The sequence below is a fragment of the Theropithecus gelada genome, chromosome 18, assembly GCF_003255815.1.
Source record: "Theropithecus gelada isolate Dixy chromosome 18, Tgel_1.0, whole genome shotgun sequence".
Taxonomy (NCBI): domain Eukaryota; kingdom Metazoa; phylum Chordata; class Mammalia; order Primates; family Cercopithecidae; genus Theropithecus; species Theropithecus gelada.
Genome location: NC_037686.1, coordinates 1,634,263 through 1,651,712, shown reverse-complemented (window position 1 = coordinate 1,651,712; position 17,450 = coordinate 1,634,263). Strand labels below are relative to the sequence as shown.

At 35.2% G+C, this 17,450-nt stretch overlaps 1 protein-coding gene across 1 annotated transcript in view; it reads left to right on the top strand.

Moving 5' to 3' along the window:
* The window catches only part of ANKRD62 (ankyrin repeat domain 62), a 53,033-nt gene that overhangs the window by 23,460 nt on the left and 12,123 nt on the right, over window positions 1–17,450 (top strand). Inside the window, exons 7-10 of the mRNA XM_025365568.1 lie at window positions 4,178–4,248; window positions 8,520–8,689; window positions 16,018–16,051; window positions 16,319–16,460. Coding sequence (XP_025221353.1) covers window positions 4,178–4,248; window positions 8,520–8,689; window positions 16,018–16,051; window positions 16,319–16,460 — 417 coding nt within the window. The remainder of the gene's footprint in view (window positions 1–4,177; window positions 4,249–8,519; window positions 8,690–16,017; window positions 16,052–16,318; window positions 16,461–17,450) is intronic.

Below are 17,450 nucleotides of genomic sequence, written 5' to 3'. Positions count from 1 at the left end.
AGGTGCCCGCCACCTCGCCCAGCTAGTTTTTTGTATTATTTAGTAGAGACAGGGTTTCACCATGTTAGCCAGGATGGTCTTGATCTCCTGATCTCGTGATCCGCCCGTCTCGGCCTCCCGAAGTGCTGGGATTACAGGCTTGAGCCACCGCGCCCGGCGACATTTGGATTTTTAAAATGAGTAATTAGGACATTTTTGTGCAACTATTATTGTTATTTTATATTGAAACTCATTGTTGATATTAATTTTAGCAGAGTATCTCCAAGAATCTTCTCCAGAAGCATGGTGGTCATTCATCTGGGCCTGCTGATCAGCAGAGGAAAAATGCAGTAAATGGAAATGTAGATGGTAATAATTATATTTTTTTAAAATGCATTTCACATAATGTTTACTTGAAAACACCATCACTTATGTATTACAACAAGCAAAGGAAGGTCACTTACTAAATGCACAGTAAGAAAAAAGAAAAGTGAAAAGGTGATACATTTTATATATTAACACACATCCACAGGAGAGTAAATTGAGAGTGCCACTAAAGGAGCTGAATTAATAGCTGCATTTCAAGGTATTCTAAGATCTGAGGAAAGTCAGGAAAGAAGAAGAAAGGAGAGAAGAGGGAATGAAGAATGAGAAAGGCAGTGAGTGCAGGGGTAAATGAAGGAAAAAGAAGGTACATAGAACGTGGCAAAATAGAATAATTCCTTAGAAAAAGGAAGGAAAGGGGGCCGGGCACGGTGGCTCACGCCTGTAATCCCAGCACTTTTGGAGACCCAGGCAGGAGAATGGCATGAACCGGAGAGGTGAAGCTTGCAGTGAGAAGTCCAGTCTGGGCGACAGCGCGAGACTCCGTCTCAAGTAAAAGGAAGAAAAGGGTTTTAGAAAAGTGGGAAGAAGATATAGTGGGCTTCTAGCACCAAAACTTGTCGGAGAATTGGAGCAAAATTTTTAATTCTTCCTGTCTTCCTCATTGATGGAAGAACCTGACCAGGCAGTTCTATGTTTTATCTACCATAGGTGAATATAAGCATGTGTGGTCATCTATGCATGTGTACAATTTAAAGTCATATACAGTGAGTGTAGAACAGAACTTCTCACACTTCAATATATCGTCTGGGGGCCTTGTTAAAATGCATATTCTGATTCAGCAGGCCTGGGATTCTGCATTTCTATTAAGTTCTCAGGCGATGCTGACACTGCTGATCCTCGAGCCACACTCTTGAGTGGCAATGTTACAGACTTTTTTCCTATATAGGAATTGGAAAGGAGCCGCTGGGGAGCAGTTAAGACATAACAGGCTCAGAGGACAGCATGATTTTGCTTTTATTTCAGATCATGTTTCTAGCCAGAGGGGAAGTAGAAAGAGGTGAAGAAATAGAAATTATAGATATAAGATACTATTGCTAAAACAAGAGCAGAGATGTGGTGGTAGTAATCCATAAAAAATGTGGAGTGGGAAGAATCATGACTGCAGATGTAGAAATCTTTCACAAAGTAGATAGATTGTGAGCACGGACAGAGGGGAAAGAAAGAAGTGAGCTGGTAATTTTGAAGTTTCTGATGAGAAAATGTATATCCATCCATGCCATTGCAAATGACAGGATCTCATTCTTTTTTATGACTGGACTGTATTCCATTGTGTATAGGTACATTTTCTTTGTCCATTTGTTGGTGTACAAATAGGTTGATTTTACATTTTGGCTATTGTGAAGAGTGCTGCAATAAACATGAGAAGGCAGATATCTCTTCAATTTACTGATTCCCTTGCTTTTTAAGTATATACCTAGCAATGGGATTGCTGGGATCATATGGTAGTTCTATTTTTAGTTTTGGGTTTTTTTTCTTTTTTTAGATGCCAAAATAAAAAAAAAGCCTCCTGGTCTCAGATGATCCTCGCACATCAGCCTCCCAAGTAGCTGGGACCACAGGTGCATGCCACCATGCCTGGCTAATTGTTTTCATTTTTGGTAGAGACAGAGTTTCACCCTATTGGCCAGGCTCGTCTCAAACTCCTGAGCTCAAGCAATCCTCTTGCCTTGGCCTCCCACAGTGCTGGAATTACAGGCATAAGCCCCACATCTGGCCTACTTTTAGTTTTTTGAGGACTCTCCACAGTATTCTCCGTAGTGGCTGTAGTAATTTACATGCCCACAATGTAGGAGGGTTCCTTGTCGTCCACATCCTCATCAGCACTCATTATACCCTGTCATTTGGATAAAAGCCATTTTAACTGGGGTGGTGAGATGATCGGTCACTGTTGTTTTGATTTGGATTTCTCTGGTGATCAGTGCTGTTGAGCGCTCAACCACATACCTGTTTGCCCGTGGACTGCTGTTGGATAGCAGTTCAAGACATAAAAGGGCCAAGGGAAAGTGTTGTATTGCTTTTATTTCTGAATATGTTTCCAGCCAGAGGGTAAAATTATGAAATAGAAATTATTGATGTGAGATCCTACTGCTTAATGAAGAGGAAAGAAGTGGGCATAATCCATGAGAGGTATATGCAAGAAGAAGAAAGACCACACATTGAGAGACTTTTCCAAAGACATGGAGACTGTGAAGTGGGAATGAGGGAGGAAAGAAATAAGCTATCTCCGTAGTTTTGGAGTTAGTGATGAGGACACTTGAGAGAACTTAATTCAGACGGCTTCAGTATGTTTGCACTCAGGACATTAGATTATTACTGCCCTTGAAATTACTGGAAGGAGGAGGGAGTGCAGTAATTGGGGTAAACCATAGCAACTCATTGCTGTACTTTATATCACACATCAAAGATATAAGTTAAATTTATATTAGATAATCAAATGAAACTCATTTGAACTAAAGAACTTTTACTGCTTTTGTTAAGAAAGCTATTTTTTTTTATTAAGAAAGCTATTTTTTTTATTAGATAGCTGTTCCATAAAAGTACTTGAGAGACTAGGATGGTATACCCAATCACAGTAGTTTCAGAAACAAAAAAAGTACAGGATTTATTCCTCGAATAACAAAACTAATGTTTTTAGTAAACATTGTACTGATTTTGAAATATAAAAGCTTAATACAATGAATGTGAAATTTTTATTTTTTGCAATAAATATTTACACATTGAAAGTTGCTCACACATTATTTTGTGATGTGTTTTATATACCATCTTGCATGAGTGGATCAAGAAACTTTAAGACAGGGCAAACCACACAATACAATCAATTTACGCATAGCAGTAACTCACCTTGTAATTTAAAAAGATGTATATTCATATTAACTTATTCTACAACTATCTGAGCTGATGAATTCGGAACAGTTTATCTGATGAGAATTGAATATGTTCAGCTTATGTTTCATCACAACTGTGTAATTCCTCAATTACAAGACAAATAGTTGAATATGATGGATACTTGTAGGATAATGGTATAAATGAATCTGATGTGTTGCAGTAACGATACGCCACACCACTCACCCATTATCTTTGACATTTATCCTTTCAGGGTCATGATTGCTATTCTTATTGAAGATCTTTTTTTTTCTTGTCATTGGAGTATGTGCACTTTTGTAATTTACTTATAGTCTGTTGAAATATAACCTCGCTTTTGACACCTTAACTGCGTGTCTTATGAAATTTATATACAAGTTTTATCTAGGGAAAGATAGAATCAGGGAAGACATCACATAGGTGTGTTAGTCTTATAAGATGAATAGAAATTTGTCAGAATAGTAGAGGAAAACATTTCAGTTATAAAGAACGGAGTGTACACTGATGAAGGGGTAAAGAGAAAGTCATATTGGAAATTATTAGTACTAAATAACAGGCTTAGTGTATTGTTACAAAGGTACTATTATAAAGTAAAGGGAAATATACAGTATTACTTTATCTGTTTCTTTTGGATTTTTAATTTTTTTGTTTCTGGTGGTTTTGTTCACTGATGATGGGTGAATAAAATTGTGAGTGAATCTATGAGATGAATGTATGGCTTGACTCTGGTGACATCTAGTGTCTTGCCACGTGGTTTGTTGAAGTTTTGGAGAATTTTTTAAAGAAGTATTTTTTAAAGAAGCAGATACTCCACTAGAGATTAAGCTTTATTTAAACTCTCATTTTATAAAAGAAAAATATGTTTTTTATTCATGTTTATAAAGACTATAACTTTTATCTAACTGTTCTAAGTAATTCATTTTAATGAAATATATGGATTTTTGAGCAGAACAAGACTTAAAATTGATATCAGAGGGAGAGCAAGACAGGCTTCAAGGATGTGAAAATAACCAGCCACAGGTTTGTAAAAATTTAATTTCAAATTTCTGGTTTTCTTTGCTTTGGTAACATAACATAGTTCAAATGAAATTACCTTTGGACTTGCCTTTTAGAATCAGTTTATTATAATTTAATATTTAATTTTAAAACATTTTAATTGGTTATAAAACTGAAAATATTTTCAGAATCTGTAGTGATTTATAGCTAATCTTTTCTCTTGAAAATGAAGCCAAAAGTTCCTAAATATTGTTTGCTGTTCATTTTTATAACATCCTAATATAATAAGGTAATATCAAATAATGAATTATAATTTTAAGCAGTCAAAATTATGAACAATTTAACAGTGATGGCTGCTGACTTGGGTTCATGTTAAAGGAGTAATCATTGCTAATGGTTCAAAATTTGCAACTTTATGTATTACTGGTCACTAATACTATGATTAAAAATGTATTCTCCATTGTAAATTTTAATTGACTTTAGTATCTGTGTTCAGGGAGAGAATGGGGTCATAAAGTCAACCCCACTGCCTGTCACGAGAACCGGACTTGCAGAATGGGAGCTTTGGTGTGAGGGTACAAACAGTAACTTTCTAACTTATTTCTGTATAGGAAGTCTGTAACTATTGTTAAAATTTTTTTAAATCACTGTCATTAGTGGACTTTAGAATATATTGAAACTTGACTTAAGACTATAGTCTATATAGAATCCTACATAACACTATCATATTACGGTTTATAGTTTGAATTAAATTTTATGAATTTGGCTTTGTTTCTGATTAGTGTTGATTTTGATTTCTGTTAAAAGTTTGCCTACTCATCAGTTAGTAATCTTTGGAAAAAAAGCACTCAGGTGTGCACTGTTTGTTGAGTGTCACTATTTCAGATACACTGAGATAAAATTTTCTTAAGATGCCTTTGTAATAGTGCAAATCACCTTTTAATTCATTTTTGGTAAATTAAACACATAACGAATTAATCTTAGTCCAAACAAACAGTTACAAAGTTAAGATTGATGGTTGATATTTTTCCCCTATTTTAGGCTAATGTAAATTAGTTTTAACTGAACTAATTACAGTCCAGTGATTGGGAGTAGATAAACATAGAATAAGCAGTTTAACAGTTAAAGTTTTATCATTTTTTAATTTTATTTTTCCATACTTGATTATTTAATGACAAAGTTATCTTTAAAACATGCACCCTGACAAAAAAGACATCTGACAAACAAAACTAGCAAATTAATCTTCCACTTTTGCATTTGCAAAAATGTCTCAACAAACAGAAGTGAACAAGTACTGTAATAGAGAGCATACATCTCTATCTGCAGGACTCCTTTATGTGCAAAAATAGGAGAAAATGTGGATCAAACAAGGCAAATGAGGGTGGAAAAAACTTTAAAACTCATCACAATTAAGTTAAAGCAGAGATTGAGTAAAATTTGTGAAGAATCCAAAACTTTGGATTGTTCAGAGGAAGAGCCACTACAGGAAGAAAGAAATGTAAAGAACATACCCTCTAATTTGAAAAATAATATACGTGATGGTCAGGAAGGAATGCATCTGGAATATTCCTATGTGTAGTATTCCAGATATTTTCTGAACAAAAATAGTTCAGTCTCATAAATGTCTTTCCATTTCATTTCTATGCTGGGTCCCTGGAATATGCTTGCCAGTCACCTTCTGATTTTTATTTTAAAAATGAAAATAAATAACAAACCAGACACTGTACATGTTTTTAACACAGAACAATAGAATTTTTATAATGACACAGACAATACAAAAGCAAGGAACCCAGAAGTAGTTATCATTGAAATAAAAGAAGACCAAGAGTGTTATAGGCACATGATGAAAACAACACTAATTGCAAATTGGACATCAGAAATGTGGTGCCTCAGTGTAGTGATCCAAAAAGCCTTTTAGATTTGTGACTTACCTCCTCCAGAGAAATGAAGCATGTGAGTAAACAAAACAGCATGGTGTTTCTATTGTTACAGAAACTTGTTCCAGAAACCATTATATCATAATTGCAGTGCAAGTAACTGTAAAAGAATAGAACTGGATTAGAAAATGTGCATTCCTCTCCACCACATAGTGACAGAACATCAAAAGTACGCTGAGAAGAATAGTTACAGCACAGTATACAAAGACTGAAGAATGAAGTAGGCATATTAAAACTAGAGTTCCCGACTTCGAAGAAAGAAAAAGTTCAACTTGAGAAAGACTTAGAGGGCCACTTGCTGCTACGTGGTTTTTTCTCTTGATCAATTATTTGGTGCATTCTACTTTTTTACTTATGAAAAGCTCGTGTGTAAATTGGGGCTACTAAATACATAATTTTCTGTGGAAATAGATTATTTTTCTATCTAAATGATAGAAGTTCAGGAGAACATTCTATAGTCTTTGTTTCTTAATCAACCCAAGTCTATCTATCAGTTTTTTAAGTGGCATTGGGACTGGGAAACTAATCTATCCATGCACCATGGATATGGATACTTCTGAAGTAGAGTAAGCATATAGGAAATTGCTTAAAGAATGTAATAAGCTCTAGGACCTAATTTTTCCCTATAGTCTTGAGGATGAATTGCACTTACTTAAAAAAGTGGGAAATCAGTGGGGAGGAAGCGCAATGACTGAGAAATGATATAAAAATCTACCTATCCATGAGAGTTGGAACAAATATTCATAGTCAAAGGTGTATGTTGTATGTTGTGCTTTCAGGTGTGCAAGTTTATTCATTTAACTCATTATGTTGGGGCTTATAATTTCACCATGAACTCCTTAAATATGTTTGAAAACAAATATATATAGATACCTCCATCTATTTTTCTTTTTTCTTTTTTTTTTTTTTTTTTTTTTTTTTTTTTTTTTTTTTTTTTTTTTTGAGACAGAGTCTCTCTCCGTCGCCCGGGCTGGAGTGCTGTGGAATGATCTCAGCTCACTGCAAGCTCCGCCTCCCGGGCTCACGCCATTCTCCTGCCTCAGCCTCCCGAGTAGCTGGGACTACAGGTGCCCGTCACCACGCCCAGCTAATTTTTTGTATTTTTAGTAGAGACAGGGTTTCACTGTGTTAGCGAGGATGGTCTCAATCTCCTGACCTTGTGACCTGCCCACCTCGGCCTCCCAAAGTGCTGGGATTACAGGTGTAAGCCACCACACCTGGCCACCTCCCTCCATCTATTTTTCTAATCACCACTTTTACATGTTTCTGTCGAATCAGATCTTAATGTGATTTTGTTTAATAGAGTATGATAAATTTTAGCATGATAACTTTATCATATAAATATCATAGATTCTCAGCCAAGAATTTAGTTTTTGACTCCAAAGTAGAAACCTGGTTTCTGTACATCAAGTTTTAAAGATAGACAAAAATCTGGTGATACCCACCTTTAAAAGTAAAAGTAGATGAGGTCTCTCAGCCCCTGGTGAAGGATTAAGTTACTTTCCCAGAGTGATACTTTTAATTCTTCTGATAAATTTGATGAATTTATCAGATAATTTATCTGACTCGGTATTATGAAATAGCATTATGGTTTTTGAGCCCCAAAATGCTAGGAAATGCCACTTTAGGAGCTTTGGATGAGTCATTTAATCTTTTTTGATAACAGGGCTAAAGTAGATAATTACACTGTCTGTTCTCCAGCTATAAAATCTCATGGTTACTGAATGTGAAATTTGGAAAGCATCTCATTTTCCAGAACTCTACTAGCATCTCAGCAGTTTCACTCTGCTTCTTCTGTGGTTTCGAATTTTGGTTCCTGCATTTCAGCAGGCACCTTCACATTTTTGAAGTCTAGGATCCGAATGAATAAAGAAAGATAAAAGACAGTGGGGAAAGCTTACCCAGAGAGGGAAAAGCTTCCTTTCTGTTCCTGAAGCCCCACAATGTCACATTCTCTAAATCTGGCCATTCAGTGTAAACTCCAGGAGGTAAAAATAGAAGAGGACAGATTTCATGCCTTTCTCCTTTTGTTTCTCTCTTTCTGCTGGTCACAAAATGGTGAAAATTTATATTAGCAAAGAGTGGATGGGAATAAAAGCACAAATTTGGAATGGACCCTTTTTGAAAGTTTGGAAAATTTTGTTGTATTCACTCAAACAGAAATGAATTAGACTTTATATGAATTTCAATGGAAAAATTATAACTTATGCTAATAATTATATAATGATAAAATGGAAGTCCAAAGTATTTTAATGACTATTATCATGACAGACTGAGTCAAGCGACAAAATGAATGAACAGTTTATTCTATTGGATGAAATAATGACATTTATTCTCAGTGTCACACTTTCATTGAAGGTTGCAGAAAAAATGAGAAAGTGCAGAAATAAGAAAATGGAAGTGTCAAGATACCTACATGCTGATGACAGTGACAATGATGATGATGATGATGAATTAATTCAAGAAAGAAGGGGCAGGAAATCTGATGATCATCAATTTCCCAGGCAGAAGAGGGAAGAGTACAATAGGTAAGCCTATAGCACTATTTGATAGTACATTATTGTTATTGTACTATCAAATGAATTCTAATTTCAAATAATATGCATGATTAATGAATTTTATACTTTCACCGGGAATATTCTGTCTTACGTGGTAATCAGAAAAATGCAAATTAACAGGCAATTAGATACAGTTTTTCCAAGCATATTGGTGTTTTATTAAAACATAACTAGTGTGGGCAAATGTGAAAAAAGTTCTCTTGTACACTTATTTGGTAAATATGTAATTTAATAAATTTGGTAAATATGTAATTTAATGAGTAATTTAATAGCATGTATCAAAATTTCAAATATGTCATTCCTTTAATGTGTCAGCTTTACTTCTGAGACTGGATCCTGCAGGAAATACGACTTTACACATACACACAAGTTATGGACATTTATTACATGTTATATATAACATACAATCAGCCAACATATATGTTCTGATATATGTATCTGTGTATGTGTGTATGTTTCCCTACTGTATGTTACATATATACGTTGGCCTATTGTATGTTTTATATATATATGTTGGCTACATGCATATAGATATACATACATGCACACATATATGTCTTTATGTATTTCTGTGTGTATGTTTGTAACATGTTTATGAAACATCTTAAGTATAACAAAAGTATGTTAAGGATATTAATATATATTACATATACATTGAAGAATTTTCATTATAGCATTGTCATATCAAAAAGCTGGAGATAGTCTAAAATCCTATTAATAAGGAAATGGGTAAATTGTGATACCCATTAAATAATGTAGTATGCAAGTCTCTTTCAAAAATGAGGTTGGATCTATAATATACTGATTATTTCATCAGTTAAGTATATTTACATTTAGTTTGATAACACAACTTAAGTAAATTTTGTCAGAATATAATGTTGTAATGTCTTAATACTTGTAATATCTATTGAGTTGCAAAAGGAAACTACATGCTACCTTGGCACTTTACGTTACCAACAAAATTGCTAGTTACGACATTTGCTTTTTTGGTCTCAATGCATGAGTGCTCAAATATTGAATTCTCAGAATAATCTGAATATTCCCAAGGGATTGCAATGGGGATCTGTATTCCATGTAAATATTCAGCGTATTGGTAAAACTTGTTAAACTATATCAAAGGATCTTTGATCTGCCGAGTCAGGAGTTGACCAGTTTTTTCCTGTAAAGAGCCAGATAGTAACTATTTTAGGCTTTCTGGACCAGAAGGTTTCTGACATCTTTCACAGACAGTGAATGAATAGGTGGCACTGGGTTCCAAGAAAACTTTACTTACAAAAACAGGCAGTGGGCTGAATTTGGCCCCCAAGTACTGATTTGCTGACTCCTGTGCCAAACCAGGGTGCTGCTAATGCAGTGAACCTCCTGTTTAGAGGCACTCTGAATGCCTACCATTATCCTTTTAAAAGACATTTCAGCTTGCACGGCACCGTATTTTACCACAGTGACTTCCTATGATACAATTTACAAAAATTCAGTTGACAAAACAAGATTATTTGAATTTTCATCTTTTTTCATCTCATAGAATTTAATATTTTAGTATGACAAACCATTTTGTATATTTGATGAGTATAAAATATCTCAGAGTTGGGTGATTTTTCTCAGGTAGGAAATACTGCCCTTTAGTCTTTCTGTGGTCTTTATTTATAAGCATGAGCCAAAATGATAACCAGCTTTATAATACAGAAATGTTCAAGGGGTTTTTAGTTCTATAATTTTATGATGTTATTTATTACCTTTGTCTGGCTTTTAAAATGCTGTATATATGTAATTTTTAAAAACTATTAAGGTGTTAAAACACACCATGTAATTAATCCTTAATCATTATGAAAGGATTGAAAAATACAGTTTAACAAGAAGAAAATTAGATCATGCATGATAATGCCACGTGGGCATGATGTCCTTAAAATTAAACTGCTTGTACTCATGGCCTCAAGTTTCCTTTCCATTCACTCTTGAACTCACTGCCATAATTTTCACTCTCACCACTCTCCAGAATTGTTATTCTCAATGTTGTCACTGATTTTTCACTGTAACGCATCTACATATAATTTTTTAGATCTCGTTTTATGTAACCTATCAACAATACTTTCACTTTCTTCACTGGCTCTCAGAATCTCACTCTCTGGCCTAGATTTTCCTCCTGACTTTCTAGTCCATCCATCTTAGCCTGTTTTGGTTACATCTCCTCATCTTCTACCTTTCACAGATTAAAGTGACCCAGTGCTCAGTTCTTGAGGTTTTTTCTTCTGACTTTTACCAGCTTGTATATGCTAATGATTTTCAAATTTATATCTCCAGCCCATTTCTCTCCTTAATTTCAGACCTATATATCAGCCTGTCTACTTGACATCTCTCCTTGATTAGCTATTGGATATGTCAAATTTATCAGATCCAAAATCTGGTTACTGATGTTCTTCCTCCTGCCTGCCCCTTATGTAGTCTTGTTGTTCCATTAATAATGAGTCTTGCAAATGCTCTGCCAAAAACCCTGGTGTCCTCCTTGACTCACACATTCTCTCTCTGTCTCCCTCCCCCGACCCCCATCTCTGACACTCCACAGCCAAGATGTTGGCAGATCTCATCAGGTCTAACTTCACAATATATCCAGAAGCCAGTCACATCTTTCATGTCTAAGCCACTCCACTGTCATCTGATTGGCCATCTAGAGTAGTGTCATAGACTGCTAATAGGTCTTTCTGTTTCTCCATGTTTAATCCTCTTTTCGTCAATTCTTTACCCAGTGAACCTATTAAAACATGTCACATTATGTCACTCTTTTGGTTAAAAACTTCTAATTGCCTCCCATTTCACTCAAAATATATGCCAGATTTTCTCCTAATACTCCAAAGGAACCACAGGATCTGACTTCCTATTTTCCTGACTTATGCTTCTGCCTTTCTACTCTTTCCACTCTGCTGCAGCCACACGGAACTTCTTTCTATTTTGTGAACACACTCTGCATCCCTCTGTACTGGGCGGTTGACTCTGTATGGAGTTAGATATCCTCCTTGCTTACTCCTTCCATTTCTTCAGTTCTTTCCTTAAAAGCCACTCTCTCAGCAAGGTCTTATCTAGTCATCCTAATATTTTCGCCACCTTGCCCCTCCTGCACATAAACACTCCTTTTTCCTGCTTGAGTTGTTCCTCTCTAACATACTATATATTTTGCTTCTGCTGTTAGTTGTTTTGTTTACTTGGCGCTCATGAGTAGGATTTTTTCATCGCTGTGTTTTTCATTGCCTAGGAAGGGACCTAGCATATAGTAAGTAGCAACTCAATAAATGTTTACTGAATGAGTGAATAGAGTTTATCCTGGTGTATAGTTTTAAACATTAATACTCACTTAAAATACAGTTTGACATGGGTTCATTCTGACAATTTTACCTGGCAATTATATGCCCTTTTTGGATTCTTTGGGCTCTTTTTAATGAGCTATACTCTCTGTATAAATGGTTTTCTAATTCGGGAGCAAACCCCAATATTGTGGTCACTCAGCTTTTCTTATTAGAAATAGATACTATGCTAAAAGTTTCTAATAAAATCATTCTATTTTCAAACAAAATTCTATCTAATCAGAATAATGCTAATTTAACAATATATAAAGACATACGGGTATTTTAAAAGTGTTTTCTCCCTTTAAGGTAATTTCACAGTTTCTTTCAGGTTGTATGTAGCTCGTGGTATTTTGAAAACTTAATTCAGTGAAACATATTAAAAACTATGGCACAAATCCAAGTATGACCCCATGTCTAAGAGTCATTGCTTGCAGGCAGTGAGCTCCAGCCTTTTAGCGTAGCATTCAAGTTTATTGTAGCATTCTTCCCTCAGTGTTTACTTTCATGTGTTTTACACTTTACCTTTCAAGTTCCCAGGAAACAACTGGATGCCACATGCCTAATCCCTGTGCTCACATTCTATTCTCTATGTAGAATGGTTTTTTCCTACTGTTTCTGGTTTTGTTTTGGTGTTTGTTTGTTTGTTTTGGCCTGGTGAGCTCCTCTTGTCTTTTGCCTCTTCCATAAAGTCTTCCTCATGCTCAGATATAATTTTTTTCTAGATCAACTCTTACATATTGCGTTGTGTCATAATTACCTGTTACCTGTTTTGCTTTTTTTTCTGAAACAAAGTCTAGTTGTGTTGCCCAAGCTGGAGTGCAGTGGCACTATCTCAGCTCACTGCAACCTCCACCTTTCAAGTTCAAGTGATTCTCATGCCTCAGCTTCCAAAGGATTATAAGCGTGCACAACCACGCCAGCTAGTTTTTGTATTTTTAATAGCATCAGGGTTTTTCCATGTTTGCCAGGCTTGCCTCAAGTGATCCACCTGCCTTGGTCACCCAAAGTGCTAGGATTACAGGTGTGAGCCATCACGCCTGGCCTGGTTACCTGTTTTTGTTTTGTTTGTTTTGTTTTGTTTTTGAGATGGAGTCTTGCTCTGTCACCTAGACTGGAGTGCAATGGTGCAATCTTGGCTCAGTGCAACCTCTGATTCAAGCAATTCTCCTGGCTCAGCCTCCTAAGTAGCTGGGATTACAGGCACCCGCCACCACGCCTGGCTAATTTTTTTTTTTTATTTTTAGTAGAGTCAAGGTTTCACCATCTTGGCCAGGCTGCTCTTGAACTCCTGAGCTCATGATCCACCCACCTTGGCTTCCCAAAATGCTGGGATTAGAGGCATGAGCCACTGCGCTCGGCTGATTACCTTTTTTTATTTAAAGCTGGGAATATACATTTCTTTGGATATGTTGGTAGTTCAAATTGGTTTTTGAATTAGTAAATAAATTGAGATGGAGAAGAGTATGAATTTCACAATAATTTTTTTATTCTTTGTAAGTAGAATTATTAGAAAACATTGGCTTTTTAATGGATTTTTTAAAGTAGTGATCATCCCTTGCATGTGAAGGAAGTAAAGAAAAATGAAAATTTTAAAAATACACCTCAAAAGAACCTGTCGTTACACCAGTGTTTGAGAAGGCCAGTGTACTTACTGGTCTTCTACCCAGTCTAGAAGACTGGCAGTCTTCTGTAAAAATAATGATAGCAGTTTTAGTGAAATGGTTAAGGATGAAGGAGGATAAAATCTCTAATTTTCTTATCTCCCTGTGAAGGAATATTAGCAGTGATTACTTTATCTAGAAATAAACTAGTGTAGGCAGCCTAATCTAGAGAATAGTCAACTGTATCAATGCTGCTGGAAGACTGATTAAGATGATGATTAGTGCCCTTGTCAAGGAGGAGTTTCAGCTGGTTGCCATGGAACCCTGACTGTAGTGCTAAACACAGACAACTCCTGAGAGAACTTTGACTGCAAAAGGAAGTAGAGAAATGGGTGACAAGTAAAGAAGAAGAATGTGAGATTCAAGAGACTTTTGTTTCATTTTCAATTTTAAAATGGAAACTGTTAGAGTATTTTTGTTTGTTGTTTGGAATAATCCAGTAGAGAAGAAATGTGTTTTTGGAATTTAGTTTTGTTTGCATGTGTGAGCTTTGGAAAGTTTGATCCATTCTTTTTTAAATATTTATATTAAATCAGCTCTTACAATTTCTATTCACGTATCATTTTATTGGAAGAGGTTTTTCTTTAAGAATTGGTTCAGGAATGGAATATTTTAATATAATGGTACGTGAAAATGTTGACCTAAAAGTTAAACTCACATGCATATGTTTTTAGAATCTGTAATAATAAACATACAAACACTTGAGTCATATTGAATAGAATTTAAACATTCCTTGATGATTTATGTATCACAGTACCTTTGAAAGTAGCATCACGAACAGCTGTGCTTTAGCAAGGTATTCTGAAATAATAGGCGTGTCACCTTTATGGTTTTTCAGATTGTGGGGAGGGGGAGGCTTTCTAATGAGTAATAGAAAAGCAAACTCCTGAAAAAATTCATTGCAGACTGTTACTTTTGGACTGTATAGTTCAAAGGTAAAAATATTTATATATTTCCCTGGACCAATCAACAGGCTCTTTGACATGTGTTGTACACTCAGTAAGTGTTGGTCGAATACATGAATAGTTGAAAGGATGAATGAATGTTTTTTGGTGAATTTCTTTAGAGAAACCAAGTTTTCAGATTACTAAAAGCAGGTTTCCAAAACTGCATAGGTATAAAATCTTACTTTAAAAAATTGCAAGATTCAGAGATTATTTGTAGTCATAGATAATAAGAATTCATCTGCTTTTATATTACTTGTAAACAGTTGAAAATAAATATTACTTTTATAGCATATTATAGAGTATCCTGAAACACATATTTTGGAGCCAGAGTTCTTGGGTTTGAATGCTTAGTCTGCTATTGACCAGTTTTATGGGCCTGGACAAATTATATGGCCTTTCCTTGCCTACTTTCTTCCTGTATTAAATGCCTAGTAAGTTACCTACTACACAGAATTGTTGGGAGGATTCAAGACACTTAAACACTTGTACAGAGTTTAGAATAGTACACAGTACCTGCACAGTATGTCCTGAAAAGCTCACCAATGTCATCATTTAAATAAGGGTTTCTGTTACATAATTAATATTTATCACATAAGTCTTAGTACCAATTAAAGCTTGTTTGTATATAAAAGGGCAACAAGGCCTGGTGCAGTGGCTCACGCCTGTAATCCTAGCACTTCGGGAGGCTGAGGCAGGTGGATCACCTTAGGTCAGGAGTTCAAGACCAGCCAGGCCAACGTGGTAAGACCAGCCAGGCCAACATGGTGAAACCCCGTCTCTACTAAAAATACAAACAATAAATAAATACATAAGCTGGGCGTGGTGGCAGGTGCCTGTAATTCCAGCTACTCAGGAGGCTGAGGTAGGAGAATCACTAGAACCCTGGGGGTGGAGGTTGCAGTTAGCCAAGATCACGCCATTGTACACTGGCCTGGGTGACAGAGTGAGACTCTGTTTTAAAAAATAAAACAAACAAACAAACAAAAAACGGAGGGAGGGGCAACAAGAGAAAAAACTAGTGTGTTATATATATTTTTTCTATGAAGTAATACAAGTAACATGTTTCTTCTTTTTCTTTGGCTGTCAGAAAACTTGATCTAAACTTAATTGTTTTATATTAGTAGTAATATATTTTATTTGTCCTATAATATACCCTTTCCATTTATAGTTTTATCCCCTTGTAGAAAATAATTGTATTTTATATCACCTGTGAAAAATTTCCTGTAAACTTTATGAATAGGAGAGAGAAATTACAAATACAGAGGTTTTATTTAAGAAATAGTTATAGATATTCTTTGTATTTTACATATTTACTATTTGCCTGATTGGAATTTTTTTTTTTTTTTTTTTTTTAGGCTTGCAAGGAAAACCTCTAATGAAAAGAACAAGGTATTGTAAAAGTATATTGTCAAGAATGTTGTTGAAAATTCCTTATTAAAGTTCACTTAAAAAACAGAAAATCCTTTGTTGTAAAGACATTGGCTTTCAAAAAGCAGCAGCAACCATTCATAAAGGTACCCTTTTAACCAAAGTCAGTTATTTTAAGAAGTACTTTGGTTTTGCTCATAGAAAAAGATGAATAGTTCCCACTGGTGTACATTTAGTATTTGCCATAAATATTTGGTAGACATTTTGAAACAGTGTTATTTATTATAGGTTAAAAGAGATCTATATTCCAAGGATGACCTCAATGACATAATTTGGTCACCTGAAACATCCTCGGAGGATGATGACTTGCCTTATTCCAGTGATAAAAACTTTATGTTATTCATTGAACAACATGGAATGGAGCATAAAGGTAGGACCAGTGCATAAATATAAGGCTTTTTCCCTATCCTATAGTAATGTATGCACACATTGTTTAGCACCGTACCATAGATCACTGATGTGTTATAGGGATGTTCATCTCAGAAATATGCCTTTACCCAGGGTCAGGTTGTCATTATCTCATACCTTGAATACTGTGATAAACTTATAACTCTTTTCCCTACTTCCCCACCTTCCAAAACCATGGTCTATTCTGCAACCATAATTATATACATTTTTAAAATTCACATCTGATCATGTTACCCGATTGCTTAACACCCAGCTGCCACTTGTCATTGCTATAAGGTAAAGATGACAATGCTCTAGCTTTATACTACTTCATTTCATACCCTTGTTTCTCTCTGTGTCACAGTCAGCGCCCAGGTGTTTGCTCCTGCAATCCTTAGCTTTAGTGAAATATAGTTGATGTATGTTAAAGTGCACATATGTAAGATGTACAATTTAGTAAGTTTTGACAGGTGTATACACCTGTGAAACTGTCACCATAATCAACACAATTATATCCATCACCCACAAAAGTGTCCTTTGCTGCCTTATGTTCCCTTTTTAGAAAAACTGCTAAATTGTTTTCCAAAAGATGTGTACCATTTTGTATTGTCATCAGCAGAATAGGACGGTTGCAGTTGCTGCATTGTTACACTAAGTACTGCAGTATTTATTTGTAGCCATTCTCATGGATGTGGTTACTGTGCATGATCCTAATGACTAAACATGTTAAACATCTTTCTATGGTTTTATTTGCCATCTGTATATCCTCTTTGGTGAACTATGTTTTCAAATCTTTTTCCATTTACAAAATTAGATTGATGTTTTCTTGCTTGCTGAATTTTAATAGTTCTGGATACTATTACTTTACAAGAATATTTTTTCCAGTTTGTAGGTTGACTTTATTAATAGTGTCTTTTGAAGAGTTTTAAATTTTGAAGAACTTGTTTAGTTACAGAGTTTGCATTTTATGTCG